Source organism: Equus quagga, chromosome 2 (assembly GCF_021613505.1).
Source record: "Equus quagga isolate Etosha38 chromosome 2, UCLA_HA_Equagga_1.0, whole genome shotgun sequence".
Classification (NCBI taxonomy): domain Eukaryota; kingdom Metazoa; phylum Chordata; class Mammalia; order Perissodactyla; family Equidae; genus Equus; species Equus quagga.
The window spans coordinates 123535143-123561564 of record NC_060268.1 but is presented as its reverse complement, the minus strand read 5'-3'; the positions used below and the strand labels follow the sequence as shown (position 1 = coordinate 123561564).

At 37.9% G+C, this 26422-nt stretch overlaps 2 protein-coding genes across 8 annotated transcripts in view; one reads left to right on the top strand and one right to left on the bottom strand.

Annotated features, from left to right (window-relative positions):
- VCL (vinculin) overlaps positions 1–3598 on the top strand; it is a 95065-nt gene extending 91467 nt beyond the window's left edge. For all 4 annotated transcript variants that reach the window (XM_046652324.1, XM_046652322.1, XM_046652323.1 and 1 more), the window contains one exon: positions 1448–3598. In XM_046652324.1, coding sequence (XP_046508280.1) covers positions 1448–1594 — 147 coding nt within the window. In that variant the 3' untranslated portion in view covers positions 1595–3598. The remainder of the gene's footprint in view (positions 1–1447) is intronic.
- A 1291-nt stretch (positions 3599–4889) lies between these two features.
- AP3M1 (adaptor related protein complex 3 subunit mu 1) lies at positions 4890–26320 on the bottom strand. 4 transcript variants are annotated; one of them, XM_046652325.1, is made up of 9 exons: positions 26108–26320; positions 15940–16215; positions 15075–15246; positions 12113–12250; positions 11082–11167; positions 10291–10424; positions 9197–9404; positions 7526–7670; positions 4890–7034 (listed from the first exon to the last, which is right to left on the bottom strand). In XM_046652325.1, exons 2-9 carry the CDS (start codon positions 16210–16212, stop codon positions 6934–6936), a joined length of 1257 nt encoding a protein of 418 aa, XP_046508281.1. In that variant the 5' UTR covers positions 16213–16215; positions 26108–26320; the 3' UTR covers positions 4890–6933. The 4 variants fall into 4 exon arrangements, with proteins under 4 accessions (XP_046508281.1, XP_046508282.1, XP_046508283.1 ...); XM_046652326.1 differs by lacking the exon at positions 26108–26320 and adding an exon at positions 25406–26083; XM_046652327.1 differs by lacking the exon at positions 26108–26320 and adding an exon at positions 25422–26083.
- Positions 26321–26422: the final 102 nt, after the last annotated feature.

The window sequence follows — 26422 nt, the reverse complement described above, 5'->3', positions numbered from 1 at the left end:
CAGACCTTATTATTTAGTTAATCAATTAACCAACAAACATGTATCTTTTGAATGTCTACTATGTTCCATTAAATATTCCAATTTAAAAAAAGGTAGAAACTGACAATGTGTTAGAATGGAAAAAATACAGGATTCCAAGTCAGAAGTTTTGAGTCCTCATCCTGACTATCGTGTGAGTTTGGTTGACAAGTCTCCAAACCTCTATGGGCCTCAGCCTCTTTGTTGACCAGGTGAAAAGATCAACTGTTCCAGAATTATAGCCCATAGTTATGCCTCTCAGAGCCCATGAACCCTCTGAAATTTCATGCACAAACCCTCTGAAATTTTGCACATGTGAGCCTTTTTCTGGAGAGAATCCACAGCCTTCATTAAATCCTCAAAGGGTCTGTGGGTCAAAAATAGTTAAGAATTAAAAAAAAAAAAGAATTAGTGGTTTAATGGATCTATAAGTTCCATGACTTTCTGTGGTGGAGCACCAGTGTGATCCCAGTCCTGTAAGTTTGTGTGTTTTAGAAGATTTACTATTTAGATTTTCATGGATTTATAAGGTGGTTGGTTTGTTCATTTGGTTATTTTTTCCATTTATTAATTAGATATTTATGAAATACCACTTATGTGCCAGGCACTGTCCTAATACTGGGGTAGAGCAGTGAACAAAACGGACAAAAATCTCTGCCATAACGGAACTTAAATTTTAGGTAAAATCAGATAAAACCACCTAGTAAGGGGCCGACCCGGTGGCGCAGAGATTAAGTGTGCACGTTTCGCTTCTTGGTGGCCCGGGGTTCGGATCCCGGGTGCGGACATGGCACTGCTTGGCAAAAGCCATGCTGTGGTAGGTGTCCCACATATAAAGTAGAGGAAGATGGGCATGGATGTTAGCTCAGGGCCACTCTTACTCAGCGAAAAGAGGAGGATTGGCAGCAGTTAGCTCAGGGCTAATCTTCCTCAAAAAACAAAAAAAACCCACCTAGTAAAACATATAGTACATCAGTTAGTGATGATGGGTTCTGTGGAGAAAAATGAAGAAAGCAATGGAGAATAAGGAATGCTAGGATTTGGGAAGGTGATTTGTGATTTAAAATAAGGTGATGAGGGAAAGCCTCTCCAAGGTGACAAGTGACCAAAATCTAAGGAGGTGAGGGGTGAGCCATGGGAAACCTGGGGGAAGAGCATTCCAGTTAAAGGGAACAGCAAGAGCCCAACGGAGGAGCTTGTGTGAAGACTAGGAAAAGAGCATACGCTAGAAGCCATTTGAGGGTATAGTACACCATTAGTGATGGTCCAGTTTTGGGTTCTTTTTGGTGATCCAGCTAAACCACCAGTGTTGTGATGGGGGATGCCAGATGCAGGTAGAGTAAACTGCAGTCCACCCCTGGCTTTAGCCTTTTTTGGAGGCAGGGCTGTGTCAGAGACTGAGTAACGGAGAGCTCCTCTGTCCTTGCAGGCCACAGAGATGCTGGTTCACAATGCCCAGAACCTCATGCAGTCTGTGAAGGAGACTGTTCGAGAAGCAGAAGCAGCTTCAATCAAAATTCGAACTGATGCTGGATTTACACTGCGCTGGGTTAGAAAGACTCCCTGGTACCAGTAGGTACTTGGTGGAACCTGGCTGGCATAGAAACCCCTACTAAACAGAATGAAATGATCTGAGTCCCAGGAACCACCCAAAATTGCTGGGGGGTTGAAAACCACATTGTGGCCTGACATAACAGAAAGGAATGGGGGCCTCTTCACATTAGAAAACATTAATACTCTTGTCATGGACACTTTGAAATATGTCTCCGTATAAAGCCTGTATTCTCAAACACAGTTATACTCGTGTATACTCTATCCCAATAGGCAGACTGGGTTTCTAGCCTATGGACTTCACAGAAGCTCAGAATCCAAGAGTGAACACTAGCCAGACAACCTGCTCTGCCCTTGTTCCCTAGGGAACAGTTCTCCCTCTGCTTCCTTTTCCTTGCCCCCCATTCTCCCTGCCAGGCTCCCAAGACCTAAGGCCCAGGCAAGTCAGTTAAGAAGGAAATCACTGTGCCTCCAAAATTCTTTTGGGCTTTCCATGTTGCTGCTGACCCTGCCTACCTTCCCTGGCTGTGCTACCTGGGTCCTTTTCAGAAGTGAGCTTTGCTGTCGCAGGGGAAGGTGGCCTCTTGGGGAGCCTCAGCTTTATGGGGTCTGGATTCACTTCCCGCCCTTCCACAATTTAATCCTTCTAGTTTCCCACAGTTTACAAAACCAAATTTTACTCTTGTTAGGAGGAAATCACAGAATCAGATAATTCTGTCTTTACTGTGCCCCTGAGCGATATCTGTGCTAGGGAAATTTCCTGTCCCATATCCTGCCTCGGCCTGCCAAGGTAGCCATCCCACGAACACTGTGTGTCTTGGTGCTCTCTGCCACTGAAAGGGCAGAGTAGCTGGGGCGTGGCCCTGCCCATCCTTCCAGCAGGGCCATTCCCAGGCACTCCATGTTTTGTCACTGCCTGCAGAGGTCTGTGCTGAGGCCTTATCATTCATTCTTAGCTCTTGTTCTTTCTGAGCTGAAATGCTGCATTTAATTTTTAACCAAATCATGTCTCCTATCCTGGCCTTTGTATTCTTCCCCCATACTCTTCCTAAACAAGATTTTAAAGATATGTATTTGTTCATCTGTAATTTTGAAAGATCCTTTTTATCCTTTTGAAATTCAGTCCTAAGAATTGGTGCTTGCCTCCCAGGAGTGTTTAATGGAAAGGCAATCCTGTCTGAAGGTCACTTCCTACCTAAGGGAGAGTGGTACTTACAGACTGGAATTTTGGCGCTGTTTGGGATGAATCAATGGGAAATAGTCCTCAGTAACTCCTACCTCCCTTAACCAACTACAACCAAGCCCCTTGCATCCTCTCCTCCCTCCCAAGTACAACTTTTCAAGAGAGTAATGGGTATGATATTTAATTATCATCATAATAAGTTTTCTATTAGCAAAGTGAGAGAGAAGGCAATCTTTCCTTTTTTGCACTTATCACTGCTGTCTAAGCATTCCCCAGCACATGAAACCATATTTCTTCCCCAAGCCAGAACTGGATGAGTAAAGGAGTAAGAAGCTTTGCCTGAATGTCCTTCCTTCCCACCTCCAATGTGTGTTAGATCCAACACTGAATGTGTAAAACTTGTCTTAAAAGCTGGTACCGTACACTCAGGCTTCCTCTATTTCCTTTTAACTGCTAAAGATTATTTTCAAGGCCCTCAGCTTATTTGTATAGTTGCTTACCTGATATAAATGCAATATTAATGCCTTTAAAGTATGAATCTATGCCAAAGATCACCTTTTATTTTACTAAAGATTACTTAGAGGAAATAAGAAAAATCATGTTTGCTCTCCAAGTTCTTCCAGCATTTTGAAACACTGGTTTACACTTTATGCTGATGTGCTTTTCTCTAATATCAGTGCTCAAGACACAGTGAAGCAAAATTAAAAAAAAAAAAAAAAATCCCTGAATGATGATTAGAGACATTACCACTAAGAAACTACATTTATAAGCTAGGATTTGTTATATACAAATATTTTCTGTCTCTTTTGTTCTGTTTAAAACAATAAAGTGCATTTGTATAAATAATGCTTTAAATGATGGGTATGTTATTTTAGCAGAACTTTTAGGTCTTCTCCTTTGTTTTAAAGAATAGCCAATGAAACTAATCCTCAAGATCTGGAAACTAAAGATTTTTATTTAGTCCAAGTGTTGTACTGGAAGGAGGAGAAACCAGCAGTAGTATATTTACTTAACAAGGATCTGTGTAATAAATGACAACTTTGGGGATTATGTACTAGAAGGAAAAGTGACAAAGGTTAAAAGTAGGAGGAAAGCAGCCAGGTGATGTGGATCATCCCCTGGTTAAGTAGTCTGTCTTCATCTTAGAAGAGTCTAGCTATTTGTGGAGACCATTGCTATGCCCTAATGAGCTGAAGCTGTTACATGTACAGGAATACCACAGGTCCGTTCTACGTATTCCAAAGCTCAATATAGAACAATAGGGTTGTCAGGGATCCACAAGGGCTATGATGCAGAGCTGGCTTTTGGGGACATGTTCCTCTTGCTTGAGGAAACACTAACTAAAGGCGTAGGTTCTTGGAATAGAGCTAGGACATCACTGTTTTTGCCTGATTTTCTAGATATGAAAGGGGTGAAAAATCATTAAAGGGTGATAGTTCTGCTTTAACTTATAAAAGTTGCTGACTAGGGAGGCAGATTCCAGCCTGTTTGAGTTAAACAGAAATGTCCAAGGCTACTGAATTAGTTCAGCAATGTCTGAAAAGAGTATTCATGGTCTCATTTTTGCTGCTCACCCTATGTTCACTGGTGCTGCCTTCTTGCTGCATTATAGTTTAGTTGCATTATATTTCAGTTTTCCCAAATCAGGTGACTCTAAGGACAGTAAGACCAGCATCTTCCCAGGGTTCTTCTGTAGCACACTTGAATGAACCCATCACATGAATTGCCTTTGAATAAAATAATGGTGACTCCTCTATGCAAAAAATGAGCATCTACTTCATTTGCTCTTGGGATGAACTCCTTTAGGAATTTAGAAAACAGGGCTATTCTGGGATTAGCTGGAATTCTGTCTTAAAAAATATCCCAATAGTACTAAGTATTCATAGATCTTTGTTATTAGTAGGTGGTGGCGGTGGTAGGGAGAGGAAGCTTTAAATCAGTCTGTGGCCAGAAGGGTGATGCTTAGAGAAAGCATACATGGCTATTAGCATACTGAAGTTAAGAGAGGAGCACTTGGACCTTTGCAGCAACCCTCACACCTTGTGTGATGATAGAACAAAATCTGATCATGTTCAGCCTGCTCTGATACCGAGGCGTGCCCGTTTGAGAATGCTCAATCAATAGTCAAGCTAAAAAATCAACTTGTTGCTTTCATCTTTTTATTGACAGTATAGCCAGAGCTAGAGAAAGGGTTTACTAGATCCAATCAAACTAATAAACACAATAATTTAATTGTAAAAGGAAACAGTCTACTTGAAAGTTTCAGCAGAAATTGCTAGAGGCAAGGGACTCTTGGCATACAATCTGCTTGTATATAAGAGAAGACGGCACAGAAAGAAAATTGGACAGTCCAGGTATAGATAGTTGAGATTAGGGATTCTGCAGAAAGAAAAGCAGATGTACTGATTGCTCTTTTGAGGTATGAACTCTGAAGAGTAAGACATTAAAAAGGAAAAGTAATTCAACTGGGTAACCAGCCTTAGGCAAAGGGAATAAATATTTGGCAACATTTTAATTTTAGTTGCCAAGCTGATATTGGTTACCCTAGAAACTTCAAAGTTGCAAAAAGTAACCTTTCCTATTAGATGAAAGGCAGGCTGGATACCCTAGGCAGGCAAAGGTAAGAATGCCGCTGTGTACTGGGCTCCCTCTACCAGCACCAACCACTAGCCCTTGACAGCAGAGTGGATGAGTATCAGGGCTATCCTTAGCATAGGGAAAGGGAGTTATAAGCTGAGAAGAATGAAAAGAATGGAATCACAAGGAGAAGAAAATAGCATAAGAACAAGAAGGAAACATGAAGAACAAGCAGCACTTATAATTTTCAGCCTTTCTCCATTCTTCATGTCTAACAAAGGCAAAATAACTGGGCAGGGACTTCTAAGCCAATGAAGTTGAGTGAAATGATACAACTGTAGACTGACTTGCCAACCACGATGATCAACATGGTTTCATCAACGTTACTGAGGATTTTGTTTCTGCCTAAATATAATGTACCTTCACATACTTTGTCAGTAGAGACATTCAAGTACTCCAGTGACAGTTACGGCAATACTTTAAGGAAGAAATCTATTGATTATAGCCTTGGGAAGCACACAATATGAAAAGGGAGTTCCCCCTGAAGACAAGGATGCAGGCAAATTCAAGCCCTTGAGAACAACAATAGAAAAGATAAAAGATTAAAAAAAAAAAAAAAGATTGAGGATAGTGAGGCAGGCATATCTTCCTCCTTTCACTGAACTAGGGCATGAGGCCTTTAGGCTAATTATTGTTTAAGTGGTGTTAGATAAGCTGTATAAAACATGAAGATGGCAAAGCTTCATTTAACTTTCTCTTTTAGTACTTTAATTTGCTTAAAATCTCAAATGCTTGTGCTTGCAATAACTTCCTAGAAGCAGAAGTAGGTTCCCTTTTATTACCTTAATAAAGCATTCGCCCCTTTGATACAAATGATTTTCACTGTGCTAACAGCTGAACCAGTGGCACAAAACTGAGATGGTACTTTCTGCAGCAAGGTCCCTGTAAATCAAAATCTGAGCTTTACATAAAAATCTGATTTATAAAAAATACAATACCAAGTACAGTGAGAATGGAGCATGGAGCAGCAGCGCTCCCTGCCAGGGCCATGTGGAAGTGGCTTTTGCTACAGTGCTTGCTTAATGGCACAAGTGAAAAGCTGAATAAGGCAAACACTTGAAGAGGCAGTCTTTTGTAAACTTCTCAGGGTGGGGGGAAATTTCCTCTGTTGGGACAGATGCTGATTTGAGATGGCTAAGATCAAGTGTGACATTTGGCTGCACTTGACACATCACACTACAGATTAAGACAGCTCCTGCTGGCTGAGACCAGTTCACTTGTTTTAGGCAAGAGGTTATCACTGTAGCCTTCTGCCTTTACTGTTACAGTGTGCAGCCTCCAGCTGGTGCCCCCCCATGGAGGAAATCAACTTCAAAATCTTCCTAAGTGAAAAGATACAAAATAAGCTAAGTCATTCAAAAGTTACCTTAGCTTAAAGCTCCTTAAGAACCCTACATTGATTAATAAGCAATTTTGTAAGCGGTGTGTAGCTTGACACAAATGCTTTAACTGGAATATGTATTCCCACCCACTTGGTACTTAATAGTAATAAACTGTAATGACACTTGTAAAACAAACAAATCTTGAGGAATTTTGGCCTCTTCTCATGTCCTCACTTGGAACTTTCCAGCTTTCGTGACATATTTCACTCCTTTAAATGGCTTATATTTCTCCCCATACATGTCCAAGCGGTTTACTTTTAAGCCTGTGTCAAAAACAATAGGTAAAGAAAAGCATAAATGATTATCCTGGTCACACCAACCAGTATAATATTTGTTTAGCAATGAGCTCTACACAGTAAATCTGATATTAACCAGTGCCCCTTCCACCATTTGGAAGCAATGTCCCTTCTACCATTCACAAATTATAGCACTGTGGGGGTATACTTTTAGTTCAGATTCCCATGTGAGCTAGGAATGTCTTTTAAGAATAATTCTACTTTCTGTGAGTATGAACGGCTCTGTTGGTGCTTGAATAAGGGTGAAGAATGAGGTGAATAAGGTGAAGGGAAGCTGTGTGAAATAAGGCGCTCTCCAAAATCATCATACCTGAGAGGGTGGCCCCACAGTACAGTGTGAAAGGCAAACGAGCTCTTGCTCTTTCTAGAGAGGGAATGTCAGTTACCCTTCTAAGTTCCCAATAGTTGACGTCAGCAAAACTCAATTACCCTTAAACACAAGTCAAACTTTTCCTTACCTGAAATAGCAAGCTGCTGGATCTTGAACTGTATGTTGAGGCTTGGATTCTCTTCTGGTTTGGGTGCTCCAGACTGTAAATTTACCAGTCCTTTAAGACTTGGGAGCTTTTGTGGAGTAATTTTTCCTACATCCCATGTTAGTACCTTAAAAAGACATAAAAAACAAAAACAATCTGAATTTATTAAAGACAGATGTACTAAGACAAAAGTTCAAACTTCTGTACAAAATGAAGCACAGTGTCTTGGAAATGAGACCTGGGACTGTCACTGAGTTTTACCAATAATTAGTTCTGTGACTCTGAATGGAGAGTGAGGATAGAGAACCAACATTTGTTGAAATTCCACTTTCGGATATAGCACTATTCGTAGCACTATTCATAAGTTATCTCATAGAAGCCTGTGATGTAGATTTTTGTCTTCATTTACAAATGAGGAAACTAAGGCTCAGAGGTCAAATGACTTGCTCAAGGTCACATGGCTAGTTAGCGACAAGACTGGGATTTTAACCTAAGGTTATCTGATTTCAAATGTTCCTTCCACTATACCACAATCACTGTTTCTCTCTGGGCCTCAGTTTAGAGAAGACTGACTAAATTGGTGTTTCTAAACTTTTAGTTATGGAACCCTTTGTTCAAATGAAATCTTTAGTGTGAAAGCTCAGAAATAGATGAGAAAGTGAAGCTGTCATGGTTGAAGTCGGGGTGAAGGGCCAGGGATCTGCAGCTCCCCCTTGCACTGTTCAGCCCTGTGTGGTCTCTCTGGAGGTTCTTTGAATCCTCAGGACTGGATTAGATGACCTTTAACATTCTATGATTTTATTAAAAAATAAGCCTTTTCATTTATCAGGCAGCTCAATGACTCTTTTGTTGAAAATAATCATATTTTTACCCAAGCAGGAAGTTTAGAGAAAATCATCTTTTACACTTTCTCTGAAAACATGCCTTCTGCTTGAGGCATGTTTATGTAGGATGAGGAAGCAGCTTTCCTGCAAATATCCACTGTGTAATTTAAAAACAATGCTTTTAAATTAAAAAGAAGAGAAGGGTCTTAATGATAAATTTCTACAGAAAAGTTAACAATTAATAGACTAAAATGGTATCTTCTTATACCCATATAATGCTTTTCTCTTTTTCAAAGAGTGGTTAGGTTCACCAGCTCTGCTCCAGCGGCCCAGGGTTTTGCTGGTTTGGATCCTGGCACGGAGCTAGCACTGCTCATCAAGCCATGCTGAGGCAGCGTCCCACATAGCAGAACTAGGAGGACCTACAACTGGAATATACAACTACGTACTGGGGGGCTTTGGGGAGAAGAATAAAAAGAAAAAAAGAAGACTGGCAACAGATGTTATCTCAGGGCAAATGTTTAAAAAAAAAAAAAGCTTTTACATCTTCTTCCTTATTGAGAGAGAGTGAGTCTCTGGATTATCAATGGATGAGTAAAGGCACATTCTGAAAGAGAACAGAATGAGTCTCACTTTTCTTCTACTCAGCAGCAGATGCAGGATTCCACCCACAGCCAGTGGCAGAAGCACAGCACAGTATGCTCAGGTTTTATTAGAAACTTTAGTTTTAACCAGGACATTAAACCCTTCCCTCTGCCCCCCACGTTCCCAAATCACAAAATAAACATTGCAGAAACACTTGCTCACTCTTGATTTGAGGTGGCTGTACCTTGGTAACTGGATCAAATGTATAGCTGCCTTGTGTTGGTGTCAGGTTCATATTCAGCACAACTTTTGGCATGTGAACTGTCACTGTGACTCCTTCAATAGTTTTTCCCATATTCTGCTTTGGTCCAATCGTAACATCAAATCTGCCACAAGAACTATTCTCCTTAAAGCTAATGCTATGTTTCACATACACTGGTATTGCCACTAGACTAAAAAGAGAAAAAAACAAAAGCACAAAGACACAATTAATGGTATGAGACAGCTCCAGAGGTGGCCTGCACATCTCAGTCCTACCCTGTTTCTAACTCCACTATAGGGTCCCATTCCCCCAGAACTGCAGATTCAGCATCTGCACCAGAGTGAGGGAGCTGAGTACAGCAGTGTTCTGGTGCCACTGTGTTAGGAATTATATAATTCCTGAGCAATAAGTATACAAATCAAGATAGAAGTCTGAAACTTAATTATAGCATAAAAAATTGGGGCAAATAGCCCTAGCTTAAAGAAATGAATTAAGATCCCATGGAAAGATAATTTAAAATTATACAAACTAAATAAAGCAGTTTGTATGTGGTAAGAGCCAAAAAACAATTCCTCTGCTTTTGAGTCCTGTCCTGATGTTACCCAGATATCTTCTGGTACTTTCAAGGGACAAACCAGTTACAGCCGACAACACTAAATCATTCATTTAAACCTCAGTGCAGAGAAGACTGACTTGAAACCAGTTAGTTGGGGGATGTCCTGGGGAGCTACAGGTACGTCTGTCTCCTTCTGTCAGCCATGATGTCTACAGACCACAGTAAAATTATGGCACTGGTTCATGGTTTTGCCCAGGTTATGCATGGTCCAAAATGCTTGCTCTGAAGTACATATTTTACTATAGTCTCATTTACTACTACTCTAAACTCTTAGATTCAAGGTACGCTGATTATTTTAAACACGTATTTTCACCAGTTCTTCCTGGTCTCCTCGTGAGCCATGGCTAAAGGGAGCAATGATGAATTCAAGTATCCAACTGTCAGCATGAAACAGGGAAAGGTGAGTTCTACCCAACACACTGATATATGATGGCAGATTCTGGCTGAACCATCGACATACTTTTGTGAGCTGACACGATATGATATGAGTCGGAAATTTCCATCTGGAGGAATAAATGACAAAACTCTTTCAGATTCCCAACGTTTGAACCGGATGCAGGGGTGGAAGCTGACATCATCGAGAAGCCTTGGGTTCTGCCAGGAAAGCAGAAGACAGCTGCATTCATAGAATATAACAAATATGGCAACACTACTCAGATATTATGAGAAATTAATATGCTCCCTAAAGATAAAGCAATCATGTAAGAGTTTGTTATTATAACCACATCAACACATTATAATTTCACAATGCTTTAAAGTTTGCAAATATTTCATATACTTACTTAAATTTTAATAACTCTATGAGATAGAAAATGCGAGTAGTATCATTTTCATTTCATGCTTAAAAAAACTGCAGGTCAGGACAAGTTAGTGGCAGAGACAGCACCAGAACTCAGTTCTCTTGATTGTTCTTAGTAGTGTGTCATGCCAAGTCTAAAATGATGCAAAAGATCAATGCCCTTTCTTATCAGCAAAGCAAATAATTCGGTAAAAATGACACTGCAGATTTGCAGAAGCCAGCCAGCTATTTAAGCCACTTCTAACACACTTAGGCAAAAAGCTCTCCTCAGCCTTTCCATAAAGGCCATGCCCATCATGTAAGCTATTGTCTTGGGAACCTGTGCCAGGAATATTTCTGAAATAATCCTTGGCAATCTAAGACACAAACATTTCTCAGTATTTATCACTTCATTTAGTACTTCTTATGTATGAGGCATGCAAGGAGCTTCAGAACTGGAGAACAGAACTTACCATGAAAGAAAGGGAAAGGTCAGGCATTCCAGATAGCTTAATGCAAGCATCAATGACCCCCTGAATTTCTGCAAAGACTGTGGATCCTGACGAAAGAAAGAAAAAGGGTGATAACATTACTGCAATCTGTGTCTTTACTAGAGTTATCACTGTATCTGAAGTAATGGAGATGCCTCTTGGGTGTCAGACATACTGAAGCTTTGCACATCTATTAACAGGTCAGTGGAGAGAGGATCCATTACACCAGTTCAGACAGCTTCTTCACTGAGTGCTATGGTCTGTACCTAACTTTGATTGGAATATGATAATTCTAAGGAAAATCAGACCTGTCTCTATTTTTATAGAGTCAACTTTGTAAGACTGCTGGATATGAAGTTAAAACATTTTTAAACAGAATGTAAAAATGAGGCAAATTTATCATGAGATGGACTAAGCCATATGTTAACCTTCAAGAAATAGAAGCCATTCTTATTTATTCTGTGCAAAATAATTTGGTAATGAAAAAGGCACTCACTGAAGAAAACATATGGCTATAATTCACAGTAGCTCATTTTCACACACTAACTAGCTGTGTGACTTTGAGCAGATTACTTAACCCTTCCGAGCTTCACTTTCCTTATGTGAGGGTTGGACTAGATGTTTTTTTTAAAAAAAATTTATGATTCTAATAGAGTATTGTTTTGTCTGGGGTCTTTACTAGATGTACTGCACATAAAGTAGTAGCAAAAGTATGGTGTATGGTAGATATACAATAAAAGTTAGAATGAATAAATGGCAAGAGGGAAAGGTATATAGTTTAATAATTGGCTTAAAGTAAGCAGCATGAGATCTGACTTGCAAAGGTTTGGCAGATCTCAACTAGTGGCTATGAAAATTATACAGAATCTCCAGGTAAAATAAACAGAGTTTTAAATCATTACAATACAAATGCCTTTCTACTGAAACCATACTGCTGAGCGATTTCGATTTCCTATTCAACTTAGGTCAGCTGAACTGTTTTTTCCCTAATAAGACCATATGCACACAATTACCTGATTTATCTATAATTGCATCTATTTCTTCAACGACATCAAAATAGGCTTCATTGTTTGTGTACTTTACCCCTGCCCGGCGCCATGGGATGTTGGACAGCTGCCCAGTGGGGAGTGTGTCTCCAACATTACTACTGCCTAGAAACCGGAAAAGGAGAAAGCAAAGCTAATGTATAAAATGGTCGTCAGAAAAGCTATTAACAGAAAAAGAAAAAAAAAATGAATGCTTTAGCTGCTTCTTTAACGTTTCAGTTTTTCTTCATTGAAGTTGTGGATGGTTTCCAGAATTGTCAGAGACATGTCCATACCGACATGGTCAAATTTCTAGAAGAGAGAAATAGGCCATGTGATCCTCCATCTGCCAAACCAGTAAAATTCATTTACTTATCTTTTGCTTCCTGTGTGTTAACAGTAACCTAACCTAATTCCAGTGGCTCAATAACAGAATCTTATCCTGTTGCCACTGGTGAAAAAAGAGGCTGACTGTTTCAAAACCTTCTGCCGATAAAATGTCTCCACTGAGAATACAGAGTGATAACTAGGCCCTTTGGTATTCAGCTTAAATTCTATCTACATGAGATGCTGCCAAGCAGGCCTCAGTGGAGTAACTGGATGAAGAACATACTCTGGCCTTTTCCCATTTTAAGGTCAGCCCACCCATATGGCTGTAATATGGCTAATGTTCAATATACGACTAGTTTCGTGGTAAATTGACATAGGTCTAAAAATAGGTCTGGTTGTCCAAAACATATATCCCTCAGCTGTGACGTATTTAACATTTTGATTAATTTACATTTCCAATTCAAAAGTAGTGCATGCTTAACAACAGCAACATATGGACAGATCAGAAAAGTGGCTAAAAAAAAATATCTATCTTCCTATTACCAAAATACAACTACCACTAACATTTTGGTATATTTCTTTAAACATTTCCCTCATAAACTAGGTTACATTTATTATTCTTTTCTATTTTGATAATTTTGCTTTTTTCTGATTGTGTTTTAAAATAGAGTTGCAGTCATACTATATATACAATTTTGTAGTCTAATTATGGTTGGGGTTCCTGTCTCCAACCTGTTGACTTCCAGAATTTTCTAAAAACAGTGTTTGCTTTAATCTTCTTGTTCAAAACTTTCAATGTTTCCCTACTGGCTTCATGATAAAAGCTAAACAGTTAGCCTAGCATTCAAGGACTTCCTCAATTTTAACTTTTTAATTTTTCCTCCCACTATTCAACTAAAAAAAACAGCTAAATGGGTTAATACAACTCAAAGTTTTTTACTTTGTGTGTGTTTTCTCTCACACAGTTCCATCCATCCATGAAGAATGCTCTTATTCTTTCCTCTCTTCCTAAATTCTGTTGATTCTCCAGGGCCCTGCCCCAGGGCCACCAATTACAGTTCAGGAGGAATTACTTCATCTACTGAACTAGTCTCTTGAACTTTCTGAGGTATTGCCTTACTAATCTGTATTATATTTTTTTCACTCTATAGTAACTTTTTTCTGACTATAAGATACGTGTTTATTTTGGAAATTAGCAAGTATAAAGCAAAAATAAAGATAATATGTAGTTCCCTGGCTGGAAATGATCATTGTAAACATTTTAGAACTTTTTTGTCTGTGTGAATATTTATGTACAATTAAGAGTAACTTCTATATTTTTGTGTTTTTTTTTCCCATTTGATATTACATCATGTGCACTTTCCAGTGTCAGTACATCATCTATAAAATATGGAACTACTTTTCAAAATCTTATCCTGTTACTTACGTATTTTAATTTTTTTCCAGTTTCTCATCCAGAGTGTAAGTTTTAGGAGCATAGGTGCTCCACCTTATCTGTCCTTGAATTTCTCCTTACAATCAGCTTTGCACAGAGGATGAATAAAAAGCTGTTGAATGATCACTTTCTTAAAGGCCTCTCTTGCCCCATTTTTTAGGTCAGTGCACTTGGAGAGGCATTTACAATGGTGGACAGTATAGTTGGAACAGCATATAACATTTCATAGAAATCCTTCTCTAGAAGACTTTAATATTTTCAAAAGAATATTGTCATCTGGAGTACTTAATTTCTAGCTATACTGAAGAATTAAACCAAAATTGGAAGCTTGTAAGACAAGTACAAAGCCCTCATACAACACATGAGATCTCACAAATAGACTAATTTCCTCTCTCTTTTTGTTTTAATACATCTTCTGGATGTATTAAAACAAAGACTTGGAGGAGGCAGTATGTAGTCTGTGGTGGAGAGCCTTAAATTTTCTTTAGTAATTGTGGGGTAGCAGCCTAATGCCAGTTTTAAATGCTATTTTTTTCCCCAGCTTTGTTAAGATATGACTGACACAAAACATTTTGTTAAGTTTAGGGTACAATGTATTGATTTGATACACTTTTATACTGCAAAATGATTACCACTATCACATTAGTTAACACCTGCATCACATCACATAAAATAATGCTATTTTAAATATTAAAATGCCAGTCTATAAATAGGTTAAATGCTCTTCCAAGTAGCCTCATATATTCCTTTTTATTTTTTCCAGTTTTATTGAGATATAATTTATATATAACATTGTATTAGTTTAAGGTATATAACATAATGATTTGATATATGTATATATTGCAAAATGATACCACAGTAAGTTAACATCCATCACTATATTGGCTTCTTTATGATTAACTGGGATAATTTATTCAGTCTTCTTATTTAGTGCTGATTAACAGTAATAATGCTGTTGTGGTCTTGTAGAAAATCCTCTAATAAAAGAGTAATAACCAAAAGTTCTTTATCACTTAAGACTAGCCTCTTTCCGTGAAAAGAAATATACATCCGTTTTAACATTACCACTAATTTTAACTCTGGAAAAACTGGACCATCTTAATAATCTGCCAGATCATCAGCAACAATGAGTTGTTTATAAAGTTTTCATTGCTCAGTTCCTAAGAGAGTATGTTTTTACCTTACCTGTAATAGAGTTGACGACGGAACGTAGAATTGTTGGTGGTTTAATCAGTTCTTTCAAAATGTTAGATTCAGTAGCCAGTGGAAATCCATTGTCTAACATTTCTTCCAAGAGCTCATATACTATGACCACATTATCCTTAATTGCAGCCTCCGAACACTCACCAAAGTAGTCCTAACAAATATATACATAATATTGCACAATGGAAGGCATAGAGAAAGGCTTGCTAAATACTTTTTGTTCAGAGGGATAAACCTAGAGTAACATAATTCACTGTTTAAGATGAATGTAAAACAGAGGGAAAAACACCTGTCTATAGTTCCATATACTATTCCTCAATAGTTTCTTAATATTTTTACATTGAATTGAATTCCTATTACATGCTATGCCAGAAAGTACAATGAAACATTTAAACCAGAATGTGAAATATAAACTTCATTTGCCCTGATTAGGTACCCCAAACACACAGATAAATTTCAAATTATTTGATATATTCAGCAAGACAAGAGAAAATAATAAAATGTAAACATTAGAAGATTTCATAACCAATAAAAATCCTGAGTCCATTCAGAGAACTGTATGTGGAGGGCACTATTGTTTCCTGATGACATAATATGCAATACATATAAAAAATAAGGCTTCCATGACTATGAGATTGTTCTGTTCTTCTAAAACAGTGAATGGAGCAGCCATGTGTGCTACTGTACACCCTCCAAAAAAGAGTTTATGAACTTATGCTTAGTTGAAAAGAAGAGAGAGAGAAACAGACAACATAATAAAAGCTGGGTAATAAAAAAATATAATCATGTGTCCCACCTCCAACTAACTTGGATAATTTAAGATCAAAAGATCTGATGAATAACCAACCTGAAAAGTGTCAGCAACTCGATGTAGGAACTCAATTACAAAGAGAGGTGGCACTTCAGTCTGTATGACGGACACAAAAAAGAGCTTATCCCGGTAGATACTGATGAGGTAGTGATGAGGTGTTGAAATGACAGGTGGTACATTTTCAACATCAGCAGCTTTCTCTTGAGCTTCAAAGAAATAATCACAGACAGATTGGCTCACAACGCTCTTCCAGTGCTTCTCCAGAAATATGTCACCAGAACAGTTTATGAGAAATAGACTGTGGATCATTTTCTGGGGGGAAAAAAAGCTTAAATTTAGTATATATCAAAAAGTACCCTTGTATTATCCTGACACCAAAACCAGACAAAAGCAATACAAGAAACTACAGACCAATATCACTTAAGGATATAGAGGCAAAAATCCTCAACAAAATACTAGCAAACTGAATCCAGCAATATGTAAAAAAGATAATACACCCTGATCAAGTGAAATTTATTCCAAGAATGCAAGGTTGGCTCAACATATGAAAATCAATCAATATAATTTTCATAAAATTCAACACAATTTTCATAAAATACAAGACAAAAAGCATAATTTCAAAAGGTGCAGAGAAATCATTTGACAAAATCAAACACCCTTTTATGATACAAACCCTTAACAAACAAGGAATAGAAAGAAACTTCTTTAACCAGATAAAGAGCATGTATGAAAATCCCTAGCTAACATCATATTTAATGGTTAAAGACCAAAAGCTTTCCCCTTAATATCAAGAACAATGATATCTACTCTCATGACTTCTACTCAGTATGATAGAATCTAGCCAGGGCAATTAGACAAGAAAATGGAACAAAAGGCTTCCAAATTGGAAAGGAAGAAGTAAAACTATCACACACATACATACACACAAACTATTACGACAAATAAATGAGCAGCAAGGTTGCAGGATACAAGATTAATATAAAAAATCAATTGTGTTTCTATACATTAGCAATGAATAGTCTGAAAATGAAACTGAGAAAACAATTCCATTTACAAGAGCATCAAAAGGATAAAAGTACTCAGGATTAAATTTAACAAAAGAAGTGAAAGACTTGTACACTGAATTTTATAGAACATCACTGAAAGAATTAGAAAGACCTAAAAAATGGTAAGACATTTCATGTTCATGGATTGGAAGACTTAATATTGTTGAGATGGCAATACTCTCCCAATTGATCTATAGATTCAATGCAACCTCTATTAAAATGCCTATTTTGTCTGATATAAGTATTGCTACCCCAGCTGTCTTTTCTTTTCCATTTGCATGGAGTCTCTTTTTCCATGCCTTCACTTTCAGTTTGTGAGTGTCTTTAGATCTGAAGTATGTCTCTTGTATGCAACATATATATGGGTCTTATTTTTTTATCCAAATATGTGGAGATTAATCAAAATGCTACTGAACAATGATTGGGTCAATGAAGAAATCAAAGGAGAAATCAAAAAATGCCTGGAGACAAATGAAAATTAAAATACTACATGCCAAAATCTATGGGATACAGCAAAAGCAGTTCTAAAAAGGAAGTTTATAGCAATACAGGCGTACCTCAACAAACAAGAAAAACCTCAAATAACAATCTAACAGTGCATCTAAAGGGACTGGAAAAAGAAGAACAAACAAAGCCCCAAATCAGAAGGAAGGAAGGAAAGAAATAACAAAAATCAGAGCAGAAATAAAATGAAATAGACTAAAAAAAAAAGAAAATCGATGAAGCCAAGAGCTCGTTCTTTGAAAAGATAAACAAAATTGACAAACTTTTAGCTCGACTCACCAAGAACAAAAGAGAGAAGGCACAAATAAATAAAATCAGAAATGAAAGAGGAGAAATTGTAATGGACACCTCAAAAATACAAAAGATTATAAGAGAATAATACAAATATATAAGAGAATATGCCAACAAACTGGATAATCCAGAAGAAATGGATAAATTCTTAGAATCATACAACCTTCCAAAATTGAATCAAGAAGAAATAAAGAATTTGAATAGACCAATCATCAGTAAGGAGACTGAAACAGTACTCAAAAATCGCCCAAAAAAGAAAAGTTCAGGACCAGATGGCTTCCCTGGGGAATCCAACCAAACATTCAAAGAAGACTTAATATATATCCTTCTCAAACTCTTCCAAAAAATTGAAGAGGAGAGGAAGCTTCCTAGTCATTCTACAAAGCCAACATTACTCTGATAACAAAACCAGAGAAAAACAACACACAAAAAAGAAAACTACAGGCCAGTATCACTGATAAACATCAATGCAAAAATCCTCAACAAAATACTAGCAAATTGAATACTAGCAAAATGAATCCTCAAATTTATATAGAACTACAAAAGACCCTGAATAGCCAAAGCAATCCTGAGAAAAAAGAACAAAGCTGGAGGTATCACATTCCCTGATTTCAAAATATACTACAAAGCTATAGTAACCAAAACATCATGGCACTGGCAGAAAAACAGACACACAGATCACCAGAACAGAATTGAGAGCCCAGAAATAAACCCACACATTTGTGGACAGCTAATATTCAACAAGTGAGTCAAGAGCATACGATGGTGAAAGGAAAGTCTCTTCAATAAACGGTGTTGGGAAAACTGGGCAGCCACATGCAAAAGAATGAAAGTAGACCATTATCTTGCACCATACACAAAAATTAACTAAAAATGGATTAAAGTCTTGAATGTAAGAGCTGGAACCATGAAAATTCTAGAAGAAAAAACAGGTAGTATGCTCTTCAACATCAGTCTTAGCAGCATATTTTCAAGTACCATGTCTGACTGGGCAAAGGAAACAACAGAAAAAATAAACAAATAATTACATCAAACTAAAAGGCTTCTGCACAGCAAAGGAAACTATGAACAAAACGAAAAGACAACCTAATAATTGGGAGAAAATATTTGCAAACCATATATCTGATAAGGGTTAATGTCCAAAATATACAAAGAACTCACTACATCTTAACAACAAAATCTAAAAACCCAATTAAAACATGGGCAAAAGATCTGAACAGACATTTTTCCAAAGAAGACATACACATTGCCAACAGGCACATGAAAAGATGTTCAGCATCTTTTCTATTAGGGAACAACAGTAACTATCAGGGAAATGCAAATCAAAACTACAATGAGATATCACCTCACTCCTGTCAAAATGGCTATGATTAACAAGACAAGAAACAATAAGTGTTGGAGAGGATATGGAGAGAAGGGAACACTCACACACCGCTGGTCGGAGTGCAAACTGATGTAGCCACTGTGGAAAATAGCATGGAGATTCCTCAAAATATTTAAGAATAGAACTACCATATGATCCAGCTATTTTACTGCTGGGTATTTATGCAAAGAGCATCAAAACACAAATACATAAAGATACATGCACCCCTATGTTCATGGAAGCATTATTCACAATAACCAAGACTTGGAAGCAACCTTGGTGCCCATCAAGGGATGAATGGATAAAGATGTGGTATATGTACTCAATGGAATAATACTCAGCCATGAGAAATCTGGCCATAACGAAATCCGGCCACTTGTGACAACATGGATGGAACTTGCAGGTGTTACGCTAAGTGAAATAAGTCAAAAAGAGAACGTTGAATACCATATGATCTCACACATAAGTAGTAGATAAAAACACCACCAAAGAAACACACAGAAACAGAGACTGGATTAGTGGTTACCAGAGGGGAAGTGGGGAGGGGGAAGGGTGAAAGCAGTGATTAGGCACATGTATGTGGTGATAGACTGTAATTAGTCTTCGGGTGGTGAATCTACAGAGAAATCGAAATACAATGATGTACACCTGAAATTTATATAATGTTATAAACCAATGCTACCACAATAATAAATAAATAAATAAACAGGAAGTATAAAAAAACAACCCACAGAATGAGAAAATATTTGCAAGCCATCTATCTTACACAGGACTATTATAAAGAACACTTACAACTCAATTAAAAAAAAGACAAATAACACAATTAAAAAAATGAGCAAAAAACAGGACATCCCAAAGAAGATATATACAGAAATGGCCAATAAGCACAACAACTCAAATCTTTATTAAGAGTACAATTGAAAAATAAACTGTAGTGTATTATAAAATGAAATATTAGGTAGCAATGAAAATGAATAAACCATGGCCATATGAAACAAAATATGGATGAATCTCACAAACACAATATTGAACAAAGTCAGACCCAAAAGGATTCATACAGTATGATTCTGTTTATGTGAAGTTCCAGAACAGGCAAAAAATAATCTATGGTTGAGAAATCAAATGGTTTCTTTTATGGAGGGGAGTGTGGGTAGTGAGGAGAACAGCATGGGGGTGGTCTTCTAAGGTGCTGGTAATGTTTTATTTCTTGATCTAGATGATGGTTACAAGTTGCGTTCATTTTGTGATAATTCATTGGGCTTTATGTTACGACTTGTACACTTTTCTGAGTGTTAGTAATGCTTCAAATAAAAACTTCATTGTCTTTGCAATATGGGGGACAGTGGGAAAATGTCTATTACCTTAACTTGTTCCTTTCTTTTATATGGATGACATCAGTATTAGGCGTTTAGTGGTCTATTCATTCAAAATTATACTACTGTATGGTAAATGTAGCCTAAGGAGAAAGAATTTACAATCTATGAATACAGTTTCTATTCATGAAGATAAATTCCAAAGAGGAAAGACTTTCCAGAATGGATTCATCCAATTCTGTTCATACAGAAAATAATGACATCAACCTGATCAGTTTTTTCAGAGGAAGTAATTTCATTTATTTATTTATTTATTTAGAGGAAGATTAGCCCTGAGCTAACATCCACCACCAATCCTCCTCGTTTTGATGAGGAAGGAAGCTTGGCCCTGAGCTAACATCTGTGCCCATCTTCCTTTATTTTCTATGTGGGATGCCTGCCACAACATGGCTTGATAAGCAGTGCATAGGTCGTTGCCTGGGATCCGAACTGGCAAACTCCAGACTGCTGAAGCAGAACACAGGAACTTAACTGCTGTGTCACCAGGCCGACCCCAAGGAAGTCATTTATTTTATGAAAGCAGCTGACATTTAAAGACTATCTGGTGATGATTTCCCCTTCCCATTTGATACATGTTCAAGAGTTATCAAGTAAATAATACTAATTACTAAGATGTGTTTTAGTAATTACTGTATTAATAAAACATAAACTCTGTTAATAGTTTAGAGTTCCTGCTTATTAGAAACAAAAAAATATTTCTTTGTTCAAAGCCATCTCCACTTAGCCCAGCAATCAATTTGAGTTGGCAGCAATAAACCGTGATACCTCAGGCTTTGGACCTACTAAATTTTTCCAGATCAATATCTGAAACCTGCTAAATTTTTCTACTTTATCTAACCAAATATGTTGTTTAGTATGTCTGCTTTGTGTCAGTCTTATATTTCTGTATGGGTGATAAAACAGTGCCATTGGAATAAGTGGACTTGCTATATAGAACCTACTTACTCTAACCATAACTTCTGCTGATACACTTTTATTTTTTAAATGAAACAGGAATATCTAGTGATAGGATCTGCAACTAAATTTGTATTATGACTCCTTTTCTTGGAATAAAATCTTCATCTGAAATATAAAGTGTGGTGTAAAGTGGAACATTGTAATTGACTCAGTGAGATTCAGATTTGAGCACTTCAGGTGAGCCAGCAAAGAATATGGCATCCTTTGCAAAAATTAACTTTCAGCTCCATTCAAAATGAATTAATAAATTCAAAATAAATGAATATATAAAATGTATTGAGTACTTACTGTGGGCCATATACTATGCAATGCACTTTACCTACATTAATTTTCACAACTCAATGCTATAAATACTGCTTTTATTCTCCATTTTACAGATAACACAATAAAATCTCACAAATGTTTAAGTCAATTATCTAAGATCATACAATAAGTATCAGAGCTAGGATTCAAACCCAGATCCAATTGAATTCTGAGCCTCTGTTCTTACCTTCCTCCAGAGAGTAATTATTAGGAATACACTCTAATGCAGCAGTGTCCAATAGGATTTCCTGCAATGTGGACATGTCCCGTATCTGTGCTGTCCAATATAGTAGCCACTAATCAGATGTAGCTATTTAGCACTTGAAATGTGGCAAATGCAACTGATGTACTGAAGTTTAAATTTAAATTTAAATTTAAATAACTACATGTAGCTAGTAGTTACCATATGGGACTGGGCAGCAAATGTCCTGTTTGAGCTACTTATTTATGAGGAAGAGCTGAAGAATATGCTTCTTGTTTAGTCAGAAGTCAAAATGTGTTCTAATAGATTATTTAGAGTAGAAGTTATATTTAAAGGAGCTGACATAGGTTATCTTCTTAAACCATTCATCCTATAGAAAGTATAGTTCATGTGGATCTGTGGTACTCCACTGTCACAATATACCCTAAAAGAGCTGCTTATCCTTGAAGCAAGTGACTTGGTAGTTTATTTATTTTAGGAGCCAGATTCCTACTCATCCTCTTAAGCTGGTGAAAAAGTCTCTCCAGGAAAAGTTTCCACCAAAGTTCTTTTCACTGGCAGTAGTTCAGGTCTCAGAAGAATACAGTAAGTTAAACCAGCCATCTGGATTTACTGTTGTTATCCTTAGTGCTGAGATGAAAGCGTACACTTGTTGTTCTCAACAGTGCTTAGCTTTAAAACCCATCTTAACATTCTATTATAGGAAAATAGAGCTTATTTCTTCTATCCATATTGTAACCAAGGGCCTAATGCATACAACAATTATATAAATACCATATGCAGCAGTGTAAAATTGCCTGTTTCTTTAGCTACTTATCCTTTTAGTACCTGCAGTTACTTCTTTCATTATTTTAATAAACTTTCTGGGAAAGCAACACATTCACCACCACAACCATCTTTTTGTTCTTAGTGACTTTTGAGTCAGAAAGCAGAATTCTCCCAGCTTATTTTAAAGCCACTTGAGAAGCTGTGTTCAGAGGTAGTTTCATCAAAGATTTGACTGCAGTTTAAATACTTCATAAATCCTCTTTACCAAATGTTGAACACACTCATCCTGATGATTCATAAGCAATGCAATTACAATAGTCAAAATATTCTTGGAAGATAGTGTCTAAAAAGGAAAATGTATTCCTTCTATACGTAACAGAATAGAAGCATAGAAGGGCCTATATCCAAGGCGAGAGAATGAGACCAGAAAAGAATCTAGCTCCTCTAATTCTTAGCCAATATTTTGACCATTTATTCATTCAACAAGTAGTTTTGAATATTTTTTATACATTAAACAATTGGGATACAAGGGTGAACAAAAATAGAGTCCCTAAACTCACAGCATTTAGAGTTCACCAAAGAAGGCACCCAAGTTAATTCAGTAAAGACGTAATTCTTATTATGATAGGGGAAATACAGTGTGCTACAGAAATTCATAAGGCTTCGACGTGAGAGAGAACACAAGACAAAGAAATCCATGACAGATGTAGCAATTTTAGAAGGCAGAGGGAAGTGTTGAGATGAGACTGGAGAAGGAGATAAGCAGAGGTTGGGGTTCACTTTATTCTCAGAAAGAAGCCAAGTTGGAGACAGATTTGTGAGTAATAATGATTGCTTGTTAACAGGAATTGTAACTATAAGAAGAATATAACTACAAAGAGAGAATGTACATAGTAGAAGGAACTCCAACATTTGAGTAGCAGCTGAGTCAATAAAGTGGGCCTAAAAAAAACCTAAGAAGATGTGGCTGAAGAGGGATAAGAAAAAAAGGGGAGAGTAATCGTTTTTAGTAACTAAAGTGTGTTAGTGTGTTTCCAGAAGAACAAAGTAGTAAACATTTTGAATGGCACAAAGAGTTCAAGCTACAAGAAGAACTGAAAATGACATTGATTTAACAGTGTGTTTCAATTTTCTTTCATTATTGGCTGCTAAGGGGCCTTTTCAGACTCCCCTTCATTCACGCCCCTCCCCCATAAATTTTTTTTTTTTGAGGAAGATTAGCCCTGAGCTAACATCCGTGCCCATCTTCCTCTACTTTGTATGTGGGACGCCTACCACAGCATGGCTTGCCAAGCGGTGCCATGTCTGCACGCGGGATCCGAACCGGCGAACCCTGGGCCGCTGAAGCAGAATGTGCCAACTTAACCGCTGCGCCATCAGGCCGGCCCTCCCCCATAAAATTTTAATACCACCAAATATATATCTGTATATCTGTTTATGTATTGTAAACATATCTGTGCTTTATACATAAAGACAGTATATATATTTTTTTGCCTCACAGGAAGCAATATTTGTCCCTACTGAGAATGTATGATTTAACACATAGAGGACATTGGTGATCTTAGTAAAAGTATTTTAGTAGTAGTTCAGTGGAATGATGGAAACAAGATATACTGCAGTGGGCTGAGAAATAAAAAACAAGAAGTGGGGAAAACAGACATAAGGAGAGTAGATGATACATTCAAGAACTCTAGCTGTGAAGGGAATGAAAAGACAGCAAAATAAATGGGAGTGGTTAATAAAGGAAGAATATTTTTAAATGCTGAAAGAAAGGTGTGAGTAAAGGGGGAAAGGCTAATGATGTAGGAGAGAGGGAATAACTGAAAAAAACAAAAAAACAAAAAAAGACCCTCAGAAGGTAGAAGAGGACGGTATTGGGAGACTAGGTGAAAGAAGGATTTGCCATCCCTAAGGTGAAGAGACACTTTTTCCTCTTTAAAGGGAAGAAGGGTTGTGTTATTTGGTTGCAGGAAGATGAAGGCTTCTATTTTCTCTGTGTGATAGGAGAGAGAATTCCTTTTCTCTACAAATACCATTGGCTACTCATGAATTAAGATATTATTGAGCTCTTTAAAAATATCTGGTCTGCAAGGAACTCCAGTAGTATATTATGTTGAATGTTTAGAAATATTGTAAAAATCCTAACATTCAGGAAGAAAAGTTAACCTTATTGTAAAGAGAACTTTCCTACTAAAGATATGCAAGTTTCAGGTAATTCTTCATTCACTTCATTCCTCCAGTTTTCCTATGGTTTCAACTGAAAGTGTTCTCCTTTCTTTTCAAAACCAATCCACTTGTAATTTTGATCCCACACCCTTCCCTTTCTTCCTGGGTATTCTTTTTCTTGGATCTTTAATCTTATACATTGGTTACCTGTTTTCTGCACCAAAACATAATGTGTCTCGTGTTTAACTTTAAGAAAAACTCCAAACCTCTTAGAGACCTTGCCATTCTCAAAAATCTTTTGCTTCATGCTCCAGATGAAGAATTAAGGCTTCACTTGCAGCCTCTCCTCTCAGTAATCTACTCTATTTAAAGCAGCTCTCTCAAGTGACCCAATGATTCCTAATCATGGAATCTAACGAACTATTCTCAGACTTCAACTTCCTCCTTTGACCCTCGCAGCATTTCATGTAACCGATAACTTTCCCCCAAACAAAACAAACACTTCTTATCCGATTATATGAAACTTTACCTGTTTTGGTTCGCACCTTGAAAGTTTCTTTCCGGCTTACTTCCCAGGCTTGTTTTAAAAAAATCTTTCTAACATCTCCACTTAAACCACGGTTTCAAACTTGATATATCCCAATTTTATAGTGGCACCATCTTCTTAATCATGTAGGCTATAAGCTTCAGCTGCAGGTTCAACCCAAATCCACCAAATCCAGCCAGCCAGATCACTCATCACTTTTCCATACTCACTGCCACCTCCTCAGTTTAGATTCCCATTACCTCTCTTCTAAGAGTTGCAACACCCTCTTCACTGTAGTCCCCACCCCAGGCTGATCCAGGCGCCACCCTCTAAGAGGACGTCCGCTCAGGTCAGTCAGGGGTTTTGTCCTCCAAAGCAGAAGCCTGGGGCTGAGGTCCGAGTCGTCGGTGCTCCAGCTCACTGTGGGTGACAAGACTTTTTCCTGTGCCAGAGCACGGACAGGGACCCCAAAGAGCTCGAACCTCTTGGGCCTGGGTCCTGAGAACACTGGGTTCCAGGTGTACCGCTCCCTTCCGGCCCTGCTGGCAAGAAAGCCCGGAGGGCCAGGAGGGGAAAGCGGGCCCGGCACACAGCACCACAGACGCTCCTACAGCCCAGGTTGGAATTCGGAGCCCCAGCTACTCAGCTTACTCCTCAGTTTTCGAGCTGTCCCCTGTCCGCAGTCTCCCCGCCCCTCACACTCACCCCAAGACCTGGGCCTGTCAGTGATTCGGCGCCGGGTCCTCTCGGGACGGAGGCTGAGGCAGCTGAGAAGGCCGTGAGGACCCCGCAGTTGGAGTGCCCAGTAGATTGCCTTACCGACAGCTTGAAAGAAACCACCTCGCTCTACAGTGCTGAAAAGATTAAATAAGCGGGAAGACGATGATTGAGAAGAAAGATGTCTCTAGAGGTTTAAGATCTAAATCTTCTAGATCACCCAGAATCTAGAGGAATTGGGGATTTCTCACCAGTTGGACTCAGGCGCTCTCATGCGCAGCCTAACTCAGTCTGGGGTCCTCC